This window comes from Ascaphus truei, chromosome 18 (assembly GCF_040206685.1).
Source record: "Ascaphus truei isolate aAscTru1 chromosome 18, aAscTru1.hap1, whole genome shotgun sequence".
Classification (NCBI taxonomy): Eukaryota; Metazoa; Chordata; class Amphibia; order Anura; family Ascaphidae; genus Ascaphus; species Ascaphus truei.
In genome coordinates, this window is record NC_134500.1 from 18,261,923 (window position 1) to 18,287,878 (window position 25,956).

The following is a 25,956-nucleotide window of genomic DNA, read 5'->3' on the forward strand; positions in this document are numbered from 1 at the left end:
GGCAGGGAGAAGAGCAGAAGTTGATCTGCAAAGAGCAATGCAGATTTAATTAACAGTTAACTAAGAAGTTAACACTTAAACCTTCCAGTGCCTCAGGGGGTTTGCAATGCATCTTCCAGTCTCTGGCAGGGAAGAGGTAAAACGGTTAATGGTTTCAACCACTAGCAAAATGCATTACGAGAATAAAACTGTTTTTCTGCTGCATGCAGGTCAGTTGACTAATAAGCTGTCCATATACTGTCCAATTATTTTACAATAGACACGCCTGTAAAATAATGATATATATAGAGCCAGAACAAATAAGGGCACGGATTATATCTGTGCATGAAATGAAAAATAGAAGAAAAAAAAAAAAAACAGGTTTAGTGCAATATGATTACAAAATTCAAAGAATGGTCAAAAATCAATCTCGGATACATTCAAAGTGTAGATGGTAATTGTGCGAAGGGTGAAGATGTGTGTACGTGTGACACGCACACATCATTTTGCCTCATTAGAAGTGCAACAATAACATCTACAATGAGCTTCAACCATTTACTTTCACATTGAAACCTCCATCTGTTTAACTTTTTGACACTGTATCACAAGAATTGAACGTACTGTTCATAACACACATGATTTGTATTTCAGGGATTTGGTAAATAGGACAGGATGCCTTTGTAGAAAACTAGAAGAAAAAAAAACTCTCATTGTAGAAAAAAAAAAAAAAACCTGGGGGTCTAACTTTTCTAAAGCAGAGAACTATTGCCATTAGCTAGGGGTCAACTAGTTTTAGCTTTAGAATTCCAGCTGGCCACCTATAAATCAGGCTCCTGGGATAAAGCAGTGTCTTCCCATGGTAGGTCTTTGTGTTTTCTGTAATTATACAGACCCTTTTACATTATAAGATCCCTTTTGTACATTATGGTCCCTGAAAATATAAAATGACATCAAATTCCTCACCAAGAGGTAGTATAGTTAAAGAGTGTGTGCGTGTGCGTGTGCGTGTGCGTGTTAGAAAGTGGCACAAATCTAACAAAAAATACATTGGTTTTAAGAAAACTTAGAATACAGGGTACACACAGTAACATGAAACTTAATATGTAACTTAAAGAAATAACCCAATGATATTAAATACTAAAGAGCTGTGAAAGATAATCTACTATTCATTATCATAATGAGTTGTGTATTTTGTATTGTACTAGCCGTCTCCGACAGTAAAGAAGTTTAAAAACACCCTCCGTGTCCTGTACAAATGAAACCTCAACATAAATATCTATGATTGCTTAACGGACAGAAACCCTCATTAATAAAAGTCAATGAATAATGATTTTTTTTTAACTGCGCTGCTGCGGAGTATGTTCGCGCTTTACAAATAAACGGTAAAAGTATTTGCCTTTTCCTATTTTAACCCTGTTAGTGCAGGCCTGGCAGGGAAAGTTCTACCACATCTAGCTAGAAAAAAAAAATGTGCTCCTAAAATATTCAACGCCCTGTTTGTTTTTTCCCAGTTTAGTTCTAGATTTCAGCCATATTTTTCTATCCCAAACATCTTTAAAAAGTATCTCTGTACTCCTAGATTGTTAGAGAGAAGATACATGGTACATTTGTGTAAAAATTATTACGAAAAGCAACCACACCCCCATGTAAAAATTCATTTTCATCTTTAAAAGCATCATGACATAGAATCCGGAGTTTAACCAGTTCACTGCTTGGAAGTTGGCCCAATAAAGTAGAGTATACCAGCAGTGGAAGGGTTACGCTAATCTTGATCACTTCCAGAAAAACTACTCCTTTGTGCTGCCTCTCCGTCACCTTTCACCTACTGGCCTCTTCAATCCCAGGAGACACCATCCTTCTTCCAGGGAAAAAAAAAATGTCATTAAACTATGTGCAGTGTATTTGTTCCTGGCCTGAAGGAACACAGGATCCCCGTAATAGAGCCATGGCATTGCAAAGTCATGCCTGGGTTAACAGGGTTAATACTTCTGCTGAATGTCCACTGCCGAGAGAGGATTAAAGGACCTACTCATTATGCTGCAAAGTCTTGCCCACGTTGGAGAAGAAATCAGCTCCATTCAAATAACTGGGACTACCAGCTTCTCCAACACGGAGAGGACTTCCTCAGAGGGGACTGCAGGGGGTAATCATGTGTAGTTCCAATGCGGTAATTCAGGACGATTTCAGCCCCAAATCTCCAAAACCTTATGGTTTGCACTTGTTTTCCCTTATTTTTCAAGTTATATCATTCTTCATATGTCACTCATATTATTTGGTTTCCCCCCATTGTACTGCGCCGCGGAATATGTTGGTGCATTATAAAAAAAAAAAAAACGCTAACAATAATATAGAATAGGCCCATTGATTAGTGTAAATCATCCGACGTCAGGTGATCAACAGGTGAAAAATGCAAAGTGCTATGGCTATCAACACAAAGATATAGACCGGAATGGGACATTTGGGCGCGGCTGTCTTGCCGCAACCAAGTCTCCACCGCCAGCCGCAGAGGGCCCTCCACCACAGCCGCTCTGACAAGGTAAATTCATTTCAAGGTTAATTTAGCGGGTACGGGGTTACAAATAGGGATTTTAGGGTAAGGGGGTTAGGTTTTTACCCTAAGGAGTAAGCTTGGGGACTTCCCTTGGTGGAGACGTGGCTGGCGGTTAGAGGTTCATGCGGTGAGGCGAGTAGCGTTCAAAATGCCAGCGGAGATTTGGCGCGCCAAAACCGCCATGGCCCAACGTCCTAGACCGGTTATATATAGCTCGACTTAACTACTGCTTTAACTTTGGTCCAGATACAAGATATCGTTCATTTTGCATTTCCTCTCGTGGCATTGGGTACACAACGCCTAGATAGGAGTTTAACGACTGGATCCATCACGTGGCAATACAAAATCCACGCGGGGAAAAAAAAATAGATTTTTATTACAATATCGTTTAGAACTAGTCTTTGTCAAGGAAGAAAGCCCAAATAAGAGGTCCTTGCTTCGTGTCAAAAGGGAAGTTTTTTCTCGTAATCCTACTCGAGTGCTACTTCAAATACAATGTATTTTTTAATAGGCGCATTCCAGCGTTTCTCTCCCTTTTCACCATTACTGCAGCTTTCTCCCTTTTCTTCTACTTCTTCTTGTCTCACTCACGTTGCCCCCCTCCTCCCTGATTGTACCCCACAACCTTTGTACCCAGAGTACCACCTGACACGGCGGGGCTTGCATAAATTCTGGAACAATAAAAGCTTTCTTGATCCTAATGAAAATGGCCACATAATTCATTTTCCTCTAAAGCATTTTAATGAAACCCGGACAACCCATCTTCAAAGTGCTGGCCACAAAGGAACCCATTAAAACTCAGACACATTCAAATTCAAATAGTAGAATGAAAAACACAACTTCCGAAGTCCTTAATACTGGCTTCTGGCATGTCAAATGGAGACTTCACATCACACCTCCAACTAAAGAGTCTGTGATTATGTAGCCAGATACTAGAACAAATATAAATCTATCTTCCTTGTGGAACACATTGAGACGATTTAAAATAGATTAAAAAGTTTTCTATATGAACTTTATTGACTTGTAAGAATTCCAGAAGTATAAATAAAGCTTATTCTTTGTTTTGATGCGTGCTGGGTATAGATTTGAGTGAACGGATTTTGTAAGATGGAGCTACAAAAGAAAATGATTACTAACTCCAATGTCTCACTAACGTTATGGAACAAAATCAGGCGTATAGTTTGTGGACTACTTCTGGAATTACTCTGCCCAAATGCAACATGTCTATGACACTCCAGAATGGTGCGACACTATGACACTTGTTAATGATATAGGATGCAATGTTGTAACCGATCATCTCGACTATCATTATATGCCAATAATACAATGTCATCATTTCTACTTCAATTGCTGGAATTGAAGTAAATTAACAACTGTTAAGCTAAACTCGCTCAAACTTTGAGGCCTAGATCATATCTGGATTTTGAGCTACAATAATAAGTGTAAAGGGGCACTGGTCCATTTCTAGAATTTTTACTATTTTATTTTACGAGCCTTGTGAGTTTCATCACACATTACTACCGATGAAAAATGTATTTCACTCAAACACCATCACTATTGTCTTGCAGAACTCTTGCAGTTGTGCACAAAGCAAGAAGAAGAAAAAATTTGGTTTCCCGTGAAAATGTAAGCTTCGCCTATAAAGTTTGCTGAGCATTGAAAGTCAATGTGCAAAGTGACCGGGCCCTGACTATACCAAACTTCAGCTATTTGAGAAAAAAAAAACATTTCAGCTTCAAAAAAGCAAAAATGTACATGAAATTTGCACACAAGTAAAAAAAGTGACAAAAACCCTAAGCCGTTTAGCATACAGCAAATAAAAATATCACTTGTGAGCACATTCACGTCTCAGACAGGTCTGCAGCGCTGCTTTGCACCATTAAGGCTACAGCCCCGCTGTCTGCGCAGCACGCGCGCCTACCAGGCAGGCGGCGCATGCCGCCAAGTTCCCCGGTCTGCAGTGACCTGTAGGAGACAGGGGGGCGATGGGGACATGGCCATGACGTCATCCGGCAGGTTCGACCTGATTGGCTGAACCGCCGGGAGTGACGTGACCTAGCGCTCCATCGCTAGTATTGAGCACAATGTGTCTGCCGGAAAAAAAATGGTCGCACGTCACGGCGGCCACACCTTGCAGTGGGCTGGGCCCCATTGAGGGGCGGCTCGTCACCGCAGTGCCCGCCATAGTGGGTGCTTCAGCAGGCAGCGGGGACCTGGCCTAACTCCAAGCATACGTGACTCCACTGCAGCCAGGGATTCTGGGAAATGACATGCAAGTGAGCACACGTGTCACTTCACATTTTGTCAAGCACTTTCAAAGACATTTGCAAATATCCAAGTACCATAGCAGCTGCGGAAAACAATCAGAAATAATGTTTAACCATTTCAGTGCCATGGCCACACCACCAAGTTGCAGTCACATGCTCACAATGTCACCTCGGTGATGTGAATGGAAGAAGAGGGTCCCTCCGCAGAAAGGCAACCACCTCTAGTAAACTAGCAAGGAGTATTACGTAGCTACAACATGATGGGGCCCCTGATGTGCTGGCCTGCAAAAAATTAATTACCAAAAATTTCCCAAATTATTTGAAAAAAACGGGGGGGGGGGGGGTGGAGAAGTTTGGGGTACCACATATAAGCCCAAGGCAACTCCCCACATTTGGGAAGAGGATTGCAGCTTTAATATGGGATCAGGTACGACACATTTGTGCTGCATTACAATTTGCAGCCAAAACAACTGTTTGGATACTATTGAAGTTAGGTTATCTATGCAATTTTCGACAATTGACACGCTGAAAATGAGAAAAGTACCAAAAGACAAAAAGATTTTCCAAAACATATCATGTTACAAATCTGAATTCCAAGGACTTGCATGAGTGAAATCATATAGTACTGGAACCAAGCGGTTTTCAGTGCAGCATCTGGTATTTAGATTTAATAACATTAGCTAGATCCAGCATAAAAGGAGATCACATGGACTTCTCCATTTATATTTTTATGGTGGTCAACGTATTTATTGTGACGATGTCTTCCTCGTACTCCTCTCAAATATATGGGACTAAGCTTTCTCCAGCACAGGGAGGACAGAGGACATCTTCACAGCATGAAGAATACAAGAATTAGATTAGCTTAAATCATTCTGCTTTCTCTATGGACAAGAAGCAGAAAAGTGACACAGCGAGTGCTTATTTGCATGTCATTTCCCAGAATCCCTGGCTGCAGTGGAAAGCATTGTATGCCAAGGCCTCGCCCCCACTGCTCGCGTGACAGCGTGCGCTGCACGAGCACGGTACGGCGCTCTATGGGGCAGGCCCCAGTCCATGCGTGTGCATACAAAAGCGCGATAGCACGACCACCTTACCCAAAGACCAGAAATGTGTCTTTTGGCGCGGTGGCCGAGCGATAGCCGCATCATGGCGGCAGTTCAGCCAATGAGGGCGAACCAGCCGCATGACGTCATGGCCGCGCCCCCTCCACGCGAGTGATCTGATGGACTTGGGTGAAGGGCACGATTGTGCCGCGCTCATTGGGGCCATAGCCTAAGAGATAATGGGGAAAGGCAGGGTTGCAGACCTGTCTGAGACATGCGAATGTGCTCACAAGTGATATTTTTTTTCTATTTGCTGCTTTCTGAATCAAAACTTCTCTACTCATCCGCTTCCTTCCTTCCTGGATAATGCAGGTGATCAACAGGTTAAAAACGCAAAGCATTTCGGCTATAAAACATGAAGTTATATATAGTTCTACCTTTGCTTTGGTCTAGCACAGTGTCTAGAGATGTTGCCAGCATTTATTTTGCCTTTCCTTGCGAGGCATTGAGGTCACAAAAGCCCACAACATCTATATAGGAGTTTAACGACCGCATCCATCATTGTTATAGCACACGTCTCGCTATTATTAACAAGTCCACAGACCAGATATTTATTTTTTTCTTTTCTCCTTTCTACTTTGGAACTATTACAAAACACACACAGAACATTAATATCATAGATAATTACGAATATAAAAAAAATAAAAAACGAAAGAATATAACTAGCCGTCTATTGATAGCGATGAAGAAAGCACAAAAAGGAGTTCAGCAAACACTTTGCTTAGGCCAGGTCCCCGCTGGCTACTGCAGTGCCCGCTGCAGGGACAAGAGCCGCCCCCTCAATGGGGCCGATGCGAGGGGGGGGCCGCCGCGCTGCGCCGAGAGATACTCCTGCTCTCAAGAAAATTGAGAGCAGGAGTCGCGACGGAGCGCTAGGCCACGCCCCCCCCCCCCGGCGGTTCAGCCAATGAGGGCGAACCTGCCGGGTGAAGTCACGGCCGCACCCCCGTCCCTCCCTCACCCCCGGCTTTCCCCCTGCTGACCGGGGGACTCGGCTGCACGCGCCGCCTGCCTCGCAGACCCACAATGGAGTGTTTTTTTTAAGCAAAACAGATACCTTTTTTTACTGTTGGGAGATATGTAGTAGGTAATATAAGGTTATGTTATAGATATCATATGCAGAAAAAGATGTACCGTTTGTAGCAGGCAGAGCGTGCAGCCTTCACTGTGACGCCCTGAGCCCGCTACCCCAACTGTCACCCCTTGAGCCCAGCACCTGAAACTGTAGAAATGGTCACCAGTCCAGTTAAAGTGCAACAAGTTGGGAATATATTATATAAAATCGGAAGTTAAGATTTGGCTACGGCAAGAAGCACCGGTCAAAATTTTACCCCAGACACCACTACTCAGTAAAGTTCAGAAGCTCACAGCATGGTAATTAGACATGTTAACCCTAACAAAGTCTCATTAAATTGGAGCCAGTCTCATGGACCTTTAGCATGAGCAACCTCAGACATCTCACTGATAATAATCCATAACTCCGCTACCGTGGTCAAGAACTCACAAACCCTCCTGCTTTAATTCTTTGGATGATAGTCTGCCACTGGACAGCCTGTTTTTCAGACCTACACGCTTTAGTAAAAAGCAGAAGGGATTTGAAGCAAACTCCTGTTATCGAGGAAAATTCACTTTCTTGGCAAGATTTACTTGTTCAAAACCTTCAGATCTGGAGGGATTGTTTTGAGTGGGTGAAAGCATGGAGGTTGCCACATCGAAATTAACAAAAAAGCAGACGGGACCTATACAATATGACATACTATTGCCTAGTCTGCTGTAAAACAGACATGGTCATCCACTGTCTCCAAGCGCAATGTATATAGATATTTTGTTGCCACTTTTCCTCCTTTGCTGGGTGACATTGCGTGTTTTGCTAATGGTGACAACGTAATTACTTTAGAAGAACAGCAGGCGTTCACAAAACATCTAATGAGGAAGCAATTTTATATCGTATATACCCTCCAAGTCATTTGCTTATCATGGAAACATTTAGTGCAATATCTACTAAGTGGTGCTATTCTGCTTGACACCTAATAGCCCACTGAAGTGAATGGGATGCAAGGTGTCTTGTGGTATAGCACTGCTTCGTTAATATGGCCTAAATGTTTTTTTTTTTTAATAATTTTAAAATACTTCACATTTTCTGGTTTCTTGAAGATGCCAACATACATATACTGTACACCCATTAACCATATTGCTACCACTCGTTCACTTTGGTCCCAAGAAGGACTGCCCTCCAAAATACTGCAACCAGCTGCGTGAGGCATGTGGACAAGCTCGGACAGGTCTTTAAAATCGGTGCTGGACACTTAAGTTACATCACACTCACCTAAGCCTCCAATGTTGTAGTCCAAGTCTTTCACGTTCAGTAGGATGGGTCCACTCTCTTGCTGTCCTTCCTCTTTGTAAAACAGTTTGTAGCCCTGTATGGTCGCCGTATCGTCAGGGTTCTGTTGCCACCTCACTGCTATCGTTGTACAGTTCAGGGGATCCAACCGTAACTCCGGAGACCTCGGTGCTGTGGGATAACAGTTGGCATGTGTTCTATTCAACGCTCTTTTCCAGTACCATTGAATTCCATTTAAGCAATTAAATGTGTACATATTAACTTAATCTGTGATATTCAAACTGTGCTTTGTAGAAGCCTGCTACAGCTCAACCCCCTTATAGCGCTGTGCTTGGGGTCCAAAGAATCACATCGCGTTATAAGTGGATCGCGTTAGAAATAATGTACAATTGTATGCATTGTACAATAAAGTATTTAAGATACCAATAATCGTGTTGTAAAGTTTTCGTACATAAGAAAATTGGGAGCCACGCTTGCATCGCGTTATAAGCGGATTCACGTTGTAACGGGGTTGAGCGGTATTTGTATTTTTTTATTTGACTACAAAACCGTTCTTATTTTATTTACAAACCTACACTTTTTCTAAAGAAAAATAAATCCATTTAAGAACAAGGCTGTCTCCATTTCTGATGGTTTATTACCGTATACTCATATTCCCTTTTCTTTCAATTAAAGAACAAAACAAAAATCACACCCTTTTCAGATTTTAAAGAGTAAATATTGTACAAAACCCGTATTTAATGAGGTCAAGAGAACCTTACTCTGTTTAATAGCTTCAGAATTTCTTGAGATCCGGCACAATGCCACTAATTTTATTTTCCCGCCCCTTCGACCATTAGACCGCTCTCTCAAAGGGTTAAAGTATATTTCTGTCAATTAATCTGGTTATCAGGAACCAAACTCTTATGCCATCCGGATTTTAGTTTAAAATATAATTAAGAGACACAATGTATGCAGGTAAATTCTATATAATCCAAAGCGGTCTTTCAGGTTGATTTTCGGTCGAAGGTCCCTCATTAAACCCTTTGGGTGCCCAAGGATATAGCTACTAAGCCATGTAGATAGCTACTAGGCCCAAGGATATAGCTACTTCGTCAGTGCCTGGCACCCCACGACATAATACACTGGCGACACACTTTATTCGAGCTCGGCTAGTCCCACGAATTCGGGTATACCCGGGTGTTATTGAGGTTTGTGACTGTTTTCTGCCCGAGTGCATTGGGTTATTTTCCAGGCAGGGATTGAAGCATTTTATTCCCGCTGGCTGCAATACTGCACAGTATATATATATACTGCATTACAATTCATGAATTTATGCCATCTGGTAGACACGCGAAGCATTGCAGCCTATTAAATCCTAATCATTATCATTTAACAGATCAGCCGCCCATCAGCCAGGCATGAACCCAGGCTGGGAAGGCAAACGCAACGGGGCTTGTCAGAGGTGAGGAGCGGCGCATTCCAGGTATCTGCCAGGTACATACTGGGTATTTGCTCGAATAAAGTGTGTCGGTGCAGTAGCTACGTCATAATGAAATTGCTCGTTTTCGAAGGGGGGGTCGCGTTCTGCGCTCCTCAAGCGATCTAACGGGGAGAGGAAGTGAAGTGGTCATCTGATCACCAAGGCTGGAGAAGCCTTGGCACGGTTAAATCCCTAGGGATGTCAGCCCGAAAAAAAAAAAAGCCTGAATGGCCGCTTCTGAGTATTTAGAATTTACCCCTTAGTTGTATTGCCCCAAGCATCGTACAGGAATGGAACATTTTAAAACAAATATTTAGGCAATGGAAAGGAAGAGTTGGTATAGTGTATCCACGACAAGTATAGGCACAGCCAATCAGATTGCTCTATTTCAGAACGGTGCACATGAAGCATATCTAGTGCCAAGCAAAGAGATCTCTGAACCCCCCAACACTGTGTCATGATAAAACGTTTACCTCTTATACTTGTAGCTTTTGGTGTCCTGTGAGAGGTCCATGCAGAGGATTCTCCCCATCCCAGTCTTGTAGCCGCAGCTATGCAGACCAGATAGAGGCTGTCGGAGTGCAGGCCTTCCAGGAAATACTCATGTGTGCTTCCTGGAAGCTCCAGAACTTGGACGGAGCTTTCAGTGCTCATTCGGACCGATAGTCTGTAAAGGACGACCTCTCCCCGGCGAAATTTAGCCGGGATGGGGAGCCACGAGATGAGAACGTCCGTAGGATTGCGGCTTGTTAAACTAATTTCTGGGGCTTTTAAAGGAACTGTAAAAAAAAAAAATATGATGCAACATTCTCAATCTTTTTTTCATGTTACAATGCCAATTCTCGTTAAACTGTTTAGCGCTGTACACAATCTATAGATCTACTATATATTTTGGAAAATTGTCTGTCTGTTCGTTATGTTTTTGGACACCTCTTAAGAGATCGGAACCACATTTTGCATGATAGTTCCTGAGATCAAGGAGCAGGTTTTTGTCGATGGATACAATTCACAAATGACATCAACCCATCACACAACCCCTCAAGCTGCCACCTAAATCTTGGTCACTCTGAAAATCCAAATTGGCAACATTAGCAAAAATACAGGCGCAGCCAAAATTCTTCAAGAGGGCGAAGACATTGGTGGGACGAGAGTACAATGTCCCACACACACGCATGAGGCTCTCGATCGATCACTTCCGGACCTCAGAGGCAATTAAACTATTATGTGTGGAGTAGTTATAGGATTTGGCATTAAGAAATGAAAAAATTGAATTATCCATTTGTACATTTCAGTATTTTATGGTTTCTTAGAACTGCCGAGTAACGCCGGGTACTTTCAGCTAGTACTGCATAATTCACAAGTATCCGACCACAAAATCGCGCTCTCTACACTTTGCTACCCTGTCCCATTCTACATCTTAGTTCTTTGAAAGTACTTGAACCTGGTTTGACTCAGTTTCAGCTCGTTGGGCACGTGCCTTTATCTAGATGAGGTTATAAAGGCAGGGGTGTGCAAACATTTTGCCCTGTGCCTCCCTGTCTGATCCCGTGGCATCATTTGACACAGCGTTGCCATGGCGGCATGTCGCCCAAAATCAAGGTAAGCGAGTTAAGAGGCCTTGTGTGGTCCCCGGGCATTTAATTTAAATGCCTTGGGGAAGAGCGCAGGGCCTCCTACCACCACGCCCCCTCGAAAAAAATCTCACGCCCCCACTTTGCGCACCCCTGTTGTAAGAGACTCGTGCCTGTAAGACTATGTACAGCATCATGTACATTAGCAGAGCTGAAGAGAAAGAAAAAATAAATAACTTATTGCTATTTTTACAAGGTCTTTTTCTTACCATCTTCAAGTGTGTTCTGCGTCATGTGATCCGACATTTGACTTGCGCCCATTGGCATGTATGCAACAATGTAAAATGTGTAATTGCTGGCAGGATCCAGGTCATCAATGATGTAATGAGTTGTGTCATTTCCAATCACCACCTGGTATTCTTCATTATTTAACCCTTTAGGACAACAACAAAAATCGTCTTAGACTCCTTGATCGAATTCCTCTCAGTTTCACAATCATTTGCTGTGGGGGGCATTAGATGCCTCATAAAATATGTCTTATAACATAAAATATCAATACAGCTAAAACTAGAGAGAAATTAACAACAAAAGTATCTTTCATATTGCCAAAAAAGACATGGTTTCTTTCGCAGGCGTAAGCTTACAGGGGTCCATGTTAAAAAGGATTTGAAGCAAAAAGGTGACACTGCAAGTGCTCATTTGCATGTCATTACCCAGAATCCGTGGCTGCAGTGGACACGCGGTATGCTGAGATAATGGGGCAAAGCAGGGTTGGAGACTTCTCCGAGACATGGGAATGTACCCACAGGTTATATTTTTATTTCCTATATTTTTTTTATAATACAGTGTTTTCAAAATACAAAATCTAGTTTCCGACTCATTAGAAAAATCTATCCAAATCCGTATCAAACCCGTTGAAAGACCTGAATGAGTTGTGCTATGTTCTAGGCCTTCACAGGCTCACATGCTTAAAGAACATGCAAGCGAAAAGACCTTTTGTATGCTGCAGAAAGTTGTTAAATTCATATGTAATTCAAATTTAAACGGGCCTCTTAATGTACCAATCAAAATGTGTCCAGTAACAAGTCACAACAAGTTGTGGTTACTCCATTGAGCAAACTGCTAATGGTTTTACCATTAAGCCATCCGAAATTCCTTTGACTTAAATCTAAGCGACCAAACGTTGGGGGGGGGGGGGAGTGGGAGAGAAACAAAACCGTTTTATGAGGTAGCTCATCCAGTGTGAAGGTCTTCAAACCCATTTAGGAGAAACACCACAAAAAGCTGCACTGCAAAAAGACCCGATTGTGTTGCTCGAATCTATTATGACATCGGTATAAAGCGAAGGCGAGAGAGTATTGAGAGAGAGATGTGCTTTAAAAAAAAATGTTTTGTGTCTTAATGAGCTTAGGAAAAATTTCAGCAATTCATATTAAAATATGCCAGGGGGTACACAACCTTGATTGCTTTTGTTGTGTTTTAATGCCTATAGATAAGAGCTGGTAAGCGGAATGCAATTGTTGAAAGCCGCGGTGGCTAAATACTATTTCACACCAAAATGCATGTCAACTTAATCAAAACTCTCTTAAGAGTCCCCACCTCCTCCTACCACCAAATTATAAACAAAGCCAAGGGCAAATTCCACAATTAAGCTTTCCCACATTTCTGAAGGGACTCACAAGCATTTTAATTAGATAAGATTATGGGTTCTCTCACAACAGGCCCGTTGATGGCTTGCTAATTAGGAATGGCGTGGCACGATTTCTGACCCGCTACACAAGATCCTTAAACTCAAATTAAAAGGCCTTGTTCTTGGTCTGAATGAGCCACTGGGCCTCATGCAGAGGAGGCCTGATGAAATTACTATTGTGGGGAGGGGGGTGGGAGACTAGCCTCCAAAACACAACCACTACTCCGTTTGTAGCGCTTTCAAAATCTCGAACAAGGAATTAATGTGCACTTTCAGCAGATCTTTGGTTCGCTAACCTGGTCATTTAAATGCAAGCTCTGCCACCTTAAAGAACACCTGTTGGCTCTATTTATTTTTTTAAACCAACTACAGTATATTAAACACTAACCCAAGGGTTCTCAACTTTAGTCCTCATACCCCCCCACCCCCCCCAACAGGTCAGATTTTCAGGACATCCCTTCTTTAGCACAGGTGGTTCAATCAAAGACTGAGCCACCTGTGCTGAAGCAGGGATATCCTAAAAACCTGACCTGTTTGGGGAGGGGGGGGGAGAGAGTGATCTTGAGAACCTCTGCACTAACCATTTATTTCTGAGGGTCTCTCCTCTACAGCAATATAGGAACTTTATAAAGATGGGCGCAGTTTACTAGGAACACATAATGAGTCCCTGTAAAAAAGGTATCATTTGCAAACTTGTTTTATTTATTCATTTGCCACAACATGGTTTATAGGGAGCAGCCAAAAAAAAAAAAAATCAAACCCCTTCAAAATCTCACTTTAAAAATGAAATATTTTGAAAAAAAATTTTTTTTAAACTTGGGTGTCTAATTTGGGTAACACAATGTATGAAATCACCCAGATGATACCTCTTAAAAGGTCACTGGAATAAGTTCACCTTGGATGAACTGCCCCTTTAAGATCTCAGTTTAAAAAATATTAACAATCCTCCAGTTTCAATTTGTATTTCCCCCACCTCCGTAAAGGAACGTTAGTTTCAAATATTACACATCTGACAGTTTGACAATACTGCAACATCAGTGTCAAGGCTATGTCTTTCTAACGCAAACAGCTTATACAAGTGATAACTATTTGTTTTAGTTGCTTGTGACGTCATTATGTAAGGAGTACGAGGTTGAATGGCAGTTATATGATTGCATTTACCACAATGTACCCATGCAAAAAGTCCCCGTTAAGCAATTCATTGTTTCACACCACAACTGTGCACAGCTCTCAATAAGCACAAGTGGTACGTTTAAACAGGAAAAGAAATGGGTAAATCCATTCAAATGGCATTTCAAAAAGCTCAATTTAGAGGGGATTTTTGCCCGAACACTTCTTAAGCTTTGGAATCGTGTAACCACATGCAGCTGGCAGAAATCAATATAAAACACACACACACACACACACACACACACACACACACACACACACACACACACACACACCAATTCACCTAATCTTACCTTCTGCTTTCATGTAATGCACAGAATAAGCAATGACTTTGTCAGAGTTGTAAAGAGGCCTTTCCCAGGACAGAATTATGGCCGAACTGGACATGGTCTCAGCCCGGAGGTGACGTGGAGCGCTGGGTCGGTCCTCGGACACCACTACGATCAGTCTTGCCCGGGAAAGAACAGAGCCACGGCTATTCTCCGCCATACACTGATACACTGCGTCATCTTCCGGGATTATCTGGTTAATCACCAGTTTGCTAATGAAGAGAAACAGAGATACATTGAATGACATGGAAACCTTTTCTGGGGGGTTTTCCCTCTGCTTGGGATCATAGTAACCCTTCTAAATGCCAAGTAAGAAGATACAGTACTTCCTACACCAGTGTTTTTCAACAAAGGTTCCTAGGAACCCATTGATTCCCCAGGCATCCCTAAACAGTTCCCTGTAATTTTCCGGTCATTTTAAAATTGTACCCAATGCAGAAGAACGTACTGGGGGATTGTCAGGGGGTGGGGGGTGGAGCGGTTCCAGAGGCCCCGCACTTCCCAAAGGCATTTAAATTCAATGCCTGAGGATCGCGTGAGGCCTCTGTAACTTCACTTACCATTGTGTCGGGCGAGACGTCGCAATGAGGTCATGTCACGTCGCCATGGCAACATGACCCCACGTGTCATTTGACGCCGGAGCCGAGGCGGATGCGCGAGCAGGTAGGAAGAGCAGGCAGGGGGGAATAGTTTGTGCGCCCCTGCCTTAAGAAAAGAAAAAACAACTACTGTGCTACACTGTATTGCATCCGTCCAATGTAGCAACTCTAGTACAGCTCCCCCAAATCTCTGCAACAGGGAAACTCTAACCCTGAAATGATCAATATCAATTAGATTCCAGTCACTTCTGTGCACCGCAGCAGATTGGTATAAGGATCTCTGAAAGATTAGAAGTCCATTGTACAGACTCATCTATTCCCAGTCAGAGCCAATAACGTCAAAATTAATTAAAATTGTTAAGAAACCAATTAGCCAATTAATTAAATTGTAAGCTCTTCGGGGCAGGGACTCCTTTTCCTAATGCTACTTTTATGTCTGAAGCATTTATTCCCATTATGTGTTATATTATTTTATTATGTCACATGCATTACTGCATTAATTGCTGCTAGCCCATGCCTAAACATGCTACTTGAAGTTGCATTTTATTATAGACAATCTTAGGTTGGATCTCATTAGTTTGTATGACAAATTATCTATCCCGTTTAACATGATCAGTGATCTAATAGCCGAGCTATAAAACTAGAAGAATCTCATGCATAAAACATATCAACTCTCTGAGGAGGACTACTGGAGCAGGGCAGCAGAGGTGGAGAACGAAGAGGACTGAGGAGGACCACTGGAGCAGGGCAGCAGAGGTGGTGAACGAAGAGGACTGAGGAGGACCACTGGAGCAGGGCAGCAGAGGTGGTGAACGAAGAGGACTGAGGAGGACTACTTGAGCAGGGCAGCAGAGGTGGAGAACGAAGAGGACTGAGGAGGACCACTGGATCAGGGCAGCAGAGGTGGGGAACGAAGAGGACTGAGGAGGACTACTGGAGCAGGGCAGCAGAGGTGGTAAACGAAGAGGACTGAGGAGGACTACTGGAGCAGGGCAGCAGAGGTGGAGAACGAAGAGGACTGAGGAGGACTACTGGAGCAGGGCAGCAGAGGTGGAGAACGAAGAGGACTGAGGAGGACCACTGGAGCAGGGCAGCAGAGGTGGAGAACGAAGAGGACTGAGGAGGACTACTGGAGCAGGGCAGCAGAGGTGGAGAACGAAGAGGACTGAGGAGGACTACTGGAGCAGGGCAGCAGAGGTGGAGAACGAAGAGGACTGAGGAGGACCACTGGAGCAGGGCAGCAGAGGTGGAGAACGAAGAGGACTGAGGAGGACCACTGGAGCAGAGGAGCAAGACAGAACCCAGCAGGAGCAGCACAGGAGGAGAGCAGGGGGAAGAGCGTCCCGACAATTAGTTCAAAAGCCTTCAAATGTCCCGGCTGCAGAGAAAAGGGGGGGGGGGGGGGCTGCCATCGTCAGGGGTCGGCCAATAACAGCAAGAACTTAGCTGCAGTGCCTTGCACCGCACAGCCCCTGTGCTGTAAGCATGCCTGCTGCTCACAGCCCCTCCTGTTAAAAATGGATTCTCCAGGTCAGTCTTTGCGTACGAGTCTGTGTTGGTTTGTGTGTGAGTTAGTTGTGTAGGTCAGTGTCTGTGGTGTAGGTTTGGGTTTGTGTGCGTGCGTTGTGCAGGTCAGGGCCTGTGCGTGTGAGTTGTGTAGGTTAGGGTCTGTGCGTTATTTATATAGGATAGGAGGGGTGGGTATTCCCTGATCGCATTACTATCAATAACTCTGCAGCAGCTCAGCCCCACCAGCGCAATAAACCCAGACTCCCCCTAAGAGAATAGTAGCGGTAGGAAAGGAGGCAGATTTATCTGTGTTCCCTTCTCTGTTTGCTGTCTATTAAAATGCATTGATCACCGGGCATGGATGAGGGCAGTCTGCTGATGTAACCACGCACTGACACTGTACCGCCGATGCGGACACACTCTGGCGATCCAACAGCTAAATTATCAGCTGTGCCCCCTTTCTCCACGTGATATATTGTGTTGATATAAAGCCTCATTCATATACACACACACACACACACAAAATATATATATAATACACACACACTTTTATTATAGACTTCAACACAACCTCAAATCAAAAGTCAATAATACTGAACTGCGATTTTTCAGCTTGGAACTCCAAATATCACACCTGTCAGGCCTTGGAGGTTGACATTTCTGCCACAAACCCCCTTAAGTGTTACTTCTTCTAGTGGCACTTGGACAAGGTCGGCAAAGAGAAACGCTAAAATGATTTATGAAGTAACACACCGCCTAACTCTGAACTAACACACACATCATTCCAACATGCAGCTACAAGGAAGTGTGGCTGCACTTATTGTAATGTCTTCCTTACCTGTTGTACATTTTTATTCTACCATTGGAATGCATTTTTCTACCGTTCTTCAGCCATGAGATTTTGGGGGTGGGAATTCCTTCGGCTTGGCACACAAAGCGGGCAGTACCAGCACACGGCCGTGTCAAACTCTCTGGCCATTCAATAAATTATGGTGGCGCTGTGCTACAATTTGCTCTTATAACTTTCTCCCTAGGAGCCTGATTGGATTATTACCCTCACTAGGGATTTGCACTTTTTAGGTACACAGGGTATAGGGAAGAACTACGGGTCGCCTGAACCTCTGGGAACGGGCCTGAGGAAGGGGCCCTTGCCCCGAAATGTTGCCCCCATATTTTCCCTGCCCCCCTATCCCTTCCCCTTTGTGGTTTCCCTTGTCCTCCTTTTGACCATTTGTTGTTTTTCTTTGCTTATGTGTATCGCATGTTCCAAGTTCAATACTTGTCGCTTCTTTTTGACTTGTGCTGGGGCCATGGTGCTGCAGACCATGCGGACGCGACCGAACAGACTGCCTTAAGGCAGTGTTCGCGTCCATGCGGCGTGCTGAAGCAGGAGGGGGCACGCGTTGAGAAAAATCAGTTAAACGAATTTCTCAGCGCGACAGACCGGTCACGTGAGCTGTTTCGCCAAATGAGGGCGAACCAGCTCCGTGATGTCACTAGGAACACCCCCCACGGCGCGTCTAGCATGGCCAGGGAAAGCACCCGCTTTCCGACAGCCTCAGCGCGCCTCTGCACGGCAGAAGGCACCATGGCCCCAGCCTTATACTTTTATTAAATTCTCCTTGGCATATTCCTTTTGTTTAGATTAATTCTCATTCGTCAGTGAGTGCTGGGAACCCCCCATTCCCCTCCCCCCTGTTTTTCCTTACTAATTTGGAGGAAATAGGGTCCTCCCTGTTCCCTTGTGCAACTTGCACATTATCCTTCTGTGCCCTATCTACCTCTGTTCTTTGCACTTATTGTAAGGTCTTCCTTACCTGTTGTACATTTTTATTCTACCATTGGAATGCATTTTTCTTCCGTTCTTCAGCCATGAGATTTTGGGGGTGGGAATTCCTTCGGCTTGGCACACAAAGCGGGCAGTACCAGCACGCGGCCGTGTCAAACTCTCTGGCCATTCAATAAATGATGGTGGCGCTGTAGGAATAACAATGGAACCGGTTAGAAGCAGAGAGGGTAACATAAAGCTATTATTTCTATATAAAGATACCACTGGCAGAAAAGTCACAATCAGCCTCTGTATGGGGCTATCGTAGGAGACATGTAAATATAGGAGAAATTGATTTTAAGCACAAAATTTACTTTATTTATTCACATACATTTGTATGATTTACAATAAACATATAAACATGGGGCATATTAGTCTGAAACAAAGAAAATGCTTATTTTGTAAGAAGGCGGCACCCAGATGATCTAAAACGATGGGTCATAGGACACCTTTCAATTGTCTAGATTGTAAGCTCCTTGTCTCAACATCAATGTACTTTTGTCATACAAAGTTATTGTCCTCCCTTCCATATTGTACTGTAAGGTGTTATATGGTTTAGCACCGCTTAGGGAATCTGGCCCTTGCAAAACACGTTTCATCCTGTGTTTCCAAGCTAGAGCTATTTAGCTGCAATTGCATTGCAATCTGTAACCCTTTTTATAAGCATGGGTGGTGTTTAACCAATCTAAAAAGTGTCACGAGCCCACTTTGTAATGAAAGTGTTAACGCCTTTGCTTCCAGAGAGGCCTGAGACACATTGCTTTGGGACGACTTCCTCCTACAAAGCATCCAACATACCCAACACGGTCACCGTAGCCATCGCCACCGTGAAGTTGCGTGTGCCTGGTGTGGTCGCTCTGCATATGTACACCCCGGCGTGCTGCAGCTTCACGTCAGATATAATGAGGTTCCCGCTGCCCAGCACTCGCGTGTTGAAGACGTCAATTGGCTTATGGTCTACAACAACAAAAATGGCGTTGAGGTGCGGTTAAAAGAGCAGTGCAACTTGGAGACTTTCAGTGAAATGCTACAGAGGATCATTAACTGTAATCAGTCGGGGTAAGGGACTCCAAACAGTCTTTAGGTCTTTAGATTGAATCATATTATATACAAATATAGTTGGGGACAATACAAGCAGCTATTCATCCCAAGGGCCGTACAAACGACACAGGGTCATCCCCTAAGGTTGGAGGAAAGAAGATTTCACCAGCAACATGGAAATGGGTCTTTACAGTCAGGTCAGTTAGAATGTGGGATTCATTACCCATGGAGACTGTGATGGCAGATACAATAGAAAGGGATGCAGGGATATACCACATAAGTAAACATGGATGGATGTTGATCCAGGGAGGAAAATCAGATCACCATTATTGGAGTCAGGAAGGAATTTATTTTCTCCCCCGAGACATCATTGGATGATGGGTCACTGGGATTTTTTGTTTGCCTTCCTCTGGCTCAAAATAATGTAACTAAAAACATAGGATAAGTATCTGTTGTCCAACATTGGCATAGGTTGAACTTCATGCACATACTGCAGGTCTTTTCAACCTCATCTACTATGTAACTATATTCGGGAAGCAGAAATGCTGTTTAGATGGACACTACCACTCATGAGTAAAAACCACTTGCATGCATGTTATAAAATGCAACTTTACCCAGTCTGCTCCAGGATACAATAGGTCTTGGGTTGCCCATAGCCACACACTCCAGGGTGACAGTCTGATGCAGACAGGCTGTTGTATTCTGAGGAGCCGCAATGATGGTCGGCCTCTGGAAAGTCTCCACTTCTGTGGCTTTAAAAATAAATAAAAAAATAAAATGCACAGGATGACTGTTAAACATTTCCAATTAAATCCTTTATTCCCTACCGCAAATTCACCCCCCTCTACGGCCTTTCAAAATATTTTTTTGCATTTCTGCGGTTTTCGTAAAAAGCAGAAGAAGAACCTTGAGTGGAGGTGCCTTAGGCCTCATCCAGGGTGACGCTGAGCGGGCGCGCTCGCCGCGATGAAACACATTGCTGCAATGTGTGCGGCCAGCGTGAGCGCCGGCACGCCACTTGCCGAAGCAAGCAAATTTGATTTCGCCACTCGCTGCTGCGCCACGTGAGCGGTTCACCCAATGAGGGCGAACCAGCTCCGTAACGTCATGGCTGCACCCCCCCCCCTTCCCTTCCGCGTTCGTACCTAGCTGGCCACAAATCACCTGGCCGAGCAGGGCGCGTGACATCACCGCGCACGAGCACCAGCGCGCTCGCTCCCTGCCTACCCGGAGCCTTAAGAGAACAACTAACAGCCCAGCACATTGCAATAGAGAATTTGCTAATTTTGGGAACGACGTAATAAAATATCATTAAAATATCATGCTCCCATCAAAAGAATAATTATTAAAAGGGTTAAAAGGTGAGTAAATCAATGAATTGCCTTTAACTTATTCAGTGTTGGAAAGATAACCATTCTATTATTGGAGAGCTTAAACGAGTGTTTCATTGTACAGATTTAGTTATATATTTGTAATATACAAGATGGTCAATAGAATATCCTATTCGCGGTTCTGGTTTCCTATGGATTCTACTATGGTGCTCAAAACTACTTTGCCCAACACAACATAAAGACCATGATCCTTTCTGAAAGGTTATACCTGGCACAACCGTTAACGACGCCTCTGCACTCTTCCGTCTGTTTGATATGGTGGTAGCTACACATCTATAGTTTCCAACATCCCTCTGGGTGACTCCGTAGATTTGGAGAACTCCTTTCGACAATACAGTTATCCTTTCCAGGAAAAAAATAAATAATAATAATAATTGCAATTGAACAGCTTGTACATCTTTTCAAATCCCTACCCTCTAAAATAGATGCTAATGGATACAGAGAAATCTGCTGGTTTAGTTCAATAGTAGGATAGGCTGGGGTGGGATTGCACAGAAAAATGGTGCCATGGGCCTCCCTTCGTATGGATCTATACAAAACACTTATGTCACAATGCGCTTACCGGTCCATCGCGAGTGGCAGAGTCGTGCGATTTACTTCCCAGGTGATAATGGCTGGAGGATTTGAGGTTATCTTACAAGCGAACCGTGCCACACCTCCCTCTCGGACCTCGAATGAAACAGGTTGCTCTTCAAAACCGGACATTGCTATAAAATAAATTAAAAAAAGGGAATCATGGCTCAGAGTACATTGGGAACCCAAAAGGTATTGCAGAGTAAAGCAAGAACCCACACATTACAGCCAACCTGACTCCATGCCATCATAAGACTTAGGCCAATCCACGTTCTCCATCTTTAATCCTAGTGTATTCTATTTGGTTGTTGTCCTGTACTCTGAAAAACTGGAAATTCTGAACTAAAGTACAAATCTCAGGAAGTCAGGCTGGCAAAACCACCCTGCCTATACACCAAGATGAGAATACAGCAACAGTCTAAAACCGTGTCCAAGATTAGTTCGTGCGTTTCGGCTTCACACACGCCTGGAGCAGGAGAGATTTCAGTCCTGTAGGCCGGTGCGACGGGGAGGCATGTCGGGGGGGGGGGGTGGATGTGATGTCACGGAGCTGGTTCACCCTTAGGCTGCGTTATTGGGTGAACCGCTCACATGACCCGGCCGTCGCGCTACAAAACACAAAATAATTTGTCTTCTGTAGCTTCGCTCTTCCTGACGCTCACTATAGACATTACCACTCACATTAATGTGATTAAACGCACTGGTCGCACGCGATAAGCATGGACGCGGCCTATGAGTACCAGCAAATCCTCCATTCACAATGCTGGTTTTAATTACTATTATTCTTTTTAATTAATTATTGCGTATATCCCAGACAGAACTAATGAGGAGGTACTGTCCCCCCCCCCCCCCCCCCCCAAATGTTGACCTTCCCCGGGAGTTACTGGAATGGACAAAGACGGCTGTCGAGAGACGTCACCACTTCTTATTGGCTGACGGGCAGAAAGCTTAGGCTGCATCCATAGAAGGACAGGCCATGCTGAGCCGTGCGGACGCTCCGCGCTGAGCCCCTGCATCCTCAATAAGGATGCCTTGAGAGGGGGCTCACGCGAGCAACCGCAGGCATGCTGAGGAGTTGGAGGTTTCAGCCGAGCGCCAAGCTGTTTTTCAGCGCGCTGTCGGCTGAAAACCGCCAATCACTGCACAGCAGCGTCAACGTCACGGCGCCGTGACGTCGGCGCCATGACATTGACATCAGTGCGTCGCGGGCGATTGGCCCAGTGACGTCACTGCCCCGCCTCCAACCACCTCCCCCCGGCTCCCTTCGCGCACGCTGGCTCGCCTGCAAGTCCGTGCAATTGCGCTGACTGAAGCAGGCGAGCCTCAGCGCGCCTCCGCTCTCCCCACACCTCTATGGCCCGGGCCTTACAGGCAAGCTTTTATTTCAATTTTCTTTAAACCATGGGAGACACCTTGAGATATTAAAGAAATCATGGGATTGGGGGTGGGGGGAGAAACACTTAATTTGCAATATGAACACGGATCACCAATATTGTTTTTTCCCAGTGGTGGCCCAACTTTGCTTCACTTGAGAAATAGAGATCTCAACAGCTTTTCACAATATGTTCTGCTGGTACAAATAAAATTTTATTGAGGAAGTCTTCTAAATAAACCATTTCTATTCTTACGGCATTGATCTAGTTTTTTCTGATTCTAACCACGGATTATATTGACACAGCATAAAAGAGCAAATTAAATCCTATCTCCAGGCAGATCTGTCCATACAAAGCAGAAGCTTCCGTATTTCCTTTTGACAGGGCACTTTACAATGTTCCTAGTTCACAATTGAACCCCAGAGAACAAGTATGGTTATATATATAAAAAAAAAAAAATTAAAAAAAAATAAATAAAAAACTCACAATAATACGCTTTTCATCCCCCCAGCCTGAACAATAGCAGCCACTGAAGAAAGAAAGATGAAAATAAACTTCTTTACATCACAGCCAGGCTCACATCAATGCCACATTCAGTCCAAGGTTTGCTCCTTAGGCAAGTTACATCTCCAATGCCAATGAGAAATAAAATAATGCAGTGGTTAAAGAAAAAATATAAAATGTATCAATTCATCAACTTAGTTATTCATTACTTTTATGTTACCAACATACTTTATTTAAATGCCAAGCGTGGTTTGTTATATTTGCTAGTGAAACATAGCGTAACTAGTTTCAGTTAATAAATAAATTCTGCATCTATAAAAGTGCCCCAGTAACCAATATACATTTGTACAACTCCAATATATAATGCAGCATATTTGCTTGCCTTTGTTTTCAGTTTATTTCATGTTTTAGCAGTTATTGTTAGTAGCCGAAATCTAATTTCTTGGATAATTGCTCCTATTGTTAAAACACAATCTGTTGTTGTATATTCTGAGATAGTGCTAATGTCAATTTAAAATCCAAACTGTAAAAGCAATGTACTAGAAAGGCTGAAGCCCCATAAAATGTACCCACATCAAAAGTCTTAAAGAGACTTGTTATTCATGAAAACAATCCCCTTCAAAAACATCATAAATGTAATTGCCTTTTTATTTGAAGATCACCCCTTTCTGAAAGAAAAGGGGGTAATTCCCAGGTTTACAACCTAGAGAAAACACCACAAGTGATTGTGGAAGATTGAGCTACTAGCCCTACCCCCTGCTTTCTAAAATACTGTATAGGGCCCACAAAGCAATAAAACCCTATTCATTTCTCCTCTGCTTCCAGTGCCCAATGCAACTAATCCTAAAATGCAAAAACAGCTCTTGAAACAAAAGATGTTCAGATATTCAAACAAGGACAACTGAGGAGGGAAAAAAAATAATTTGGGCACATTTAATCTGGTCTTGCCTTCAAATACTGGGCAAGCTACCCAGATTTCTGAACAAGCTCCTTCACCTCTACTACGCACAGAACTTATCCCCCCTGAGATCTGACTCCAAAAGACTATTCACGATCTCAAGGTTCAACAAGGAATCTGACCGCTCCTCCCATTACTGTGCACCTCACAACTGGAACAATCTACCAGAGACTCTCAAAACTGCCACCAGTCTAAGTTCTTTCAAGACTTCAGCTGTCTCACATTTTAAAAATCGGTTTGTAATGGTTATATACGCCTATGACAAATTATCTTTAACTGTTCATGCAAATGTCTTTAAATATAATGTATAACCCAATTAATTTAATGTAACCATGTATTGTCATCATAACTCTGTGCCCAGGACATACTTGAAAACGAGAGGAAACTCGCAATTACTTCACGGTAAAACATTTTATAAATAAATAATAAACAAGTGTTTTAAATCCTAGTGCCAGTCACCTATTATACTGGACATGTATGTGTGTGCGCGCCTCATGAACCACAATTACACACTGTAAGCTCTTTGGGGCAAGGGCCTCTATATTTTTATTAATGGAGTATCAGTAATAAAATTACATCTAGCCCTTCAGGTGGGGTTTAGGGCGAATTATTTAACCCCTTTAGCACTAAAGGAGTTAAAAACATATTTTAACAGTGCATAAATAATTCATTTTCTGCCACCTCTACCATTCAGATTTTCATTATACTCAAAAATATCCCACCGCTTGAAAATGATCTTGCTTGCTGCCATGATTTAAACGCAATGAGTTTTTCATGCTCCGTTACATTTCTCTAGTTTACCTATGTAACCAAGCAACTTACCATAATGAATGTCGATTAGCACTTGCAGGGAATCTGAGAATGCCAAACCTGCAATTTCCTTTCAACCAGATGGCCTGAGCAGGAAGCCGACTTATCAGGTCTCATTCATCTGGACCCCTATTGAATACACTGAAACCGCCTTAACCGTGCTAGTGAAGAGGTTAGTTTCATTCAAATAAATTGGATTACAAATGTTCTCCAGCATTTACAGCATACAGAAAAAGTGGTCAGGAAAAAGGAGTCTCAGGGACTTATTCGATGTCGGTTCGTTTTTGGGGAATAATTCCCCATTGAAGTCAAAAGCCCCCCCAGTCATTGAAACACTGCCTCAGCACCAGCAGTCATCCTCCATGAAGAACACCAAACATCCCTCATCTGGACCTTCAAGCCTTGGCACCTATACAACAAATAACTTGAAAATGTGCTCAGTGAAATATACAGAGCAGGATATTAAGCTGCCACTAAGCTGCCCAAGCATCGACTTCCAGTGAACAGAAGTGAATGCATTATTAACTGCATGTCATCGCTCCTTTCTACATGCAAAAATGACCTTGTGAGGTTCGAACACGTGTACACGGTTAACGTTCGCTGGCCTTTTTTTATTTATATGCATGCAATTTTTTATCTATTACAAAGTTGACGTGTGTTTAATTACATCACCCGTAGATTAAAAAAAATACACACACACACACCTTGTGTCTTATGTGGTTAGTTTTCATACCCACAGTAGCTGCTGAGGGTTTTGAATGGGAGTAGATTCCCAAAAGGGAGGTGGGAATTTTAACCAAGGAGAAGAAGTCCTTGCAACCCAAGCCAAGCATGGCCTCCGTGGTGTTCTGGAATTCTGCCAAAGGTCTAAATACCAAGCTCCATCACCCCTTCCTACACTCCA

At 43.4% G+C, this 25,956-nt stretch overlaps 1 protein-coding gene across 1 annotated transcript in view; it reads right to left on the reverse strand.

Moving 5' to 3' along the window:
* The window catches only part of PRTG (protogenin), a 110,828-nt gene that overhangs the window by 43,595 nt on the left and 41,277 nt on the right, over positions 1–25,956 (reverse strand). Inside the window, exons 3-11 of the mRNA XM_075575749.1 lie at positions 21,397–21,541; positions 21,043–21,176; positions 20,058–20,195; positions 19,201–19,359; positions 18,392–18,551; positions 14,431–14,678; positions 11,547–11,711; positions 10,180–10,485; positions 8,227–8,415 (exon numbers count right to left, since the gene is read on the reverse strand). Of these exons, the coding sequence (XP_075431864.1) occupies positions 8,227–8,415; positions 10,180–10,485; positions 11,547–11,711; positions 14,431–14,678; positions 18,392–18,551; positions 19,201–19,359; positions 20,058–20,195; positions 21,043–21,176; positions 21,397–21,541 (1,644 nt within the window). The remainder of the gene's footprint in view (positions 1–8,226; positions 8,416–10,179; positions 10,486–11,546; positions 11,712–14,430; positions 14,679–18,391; positions 18,552–19,200; positions 19,360–20,057; positions 20,196–21,042; positions 21,177–21,396; positions 21,542–25,956) is intronic.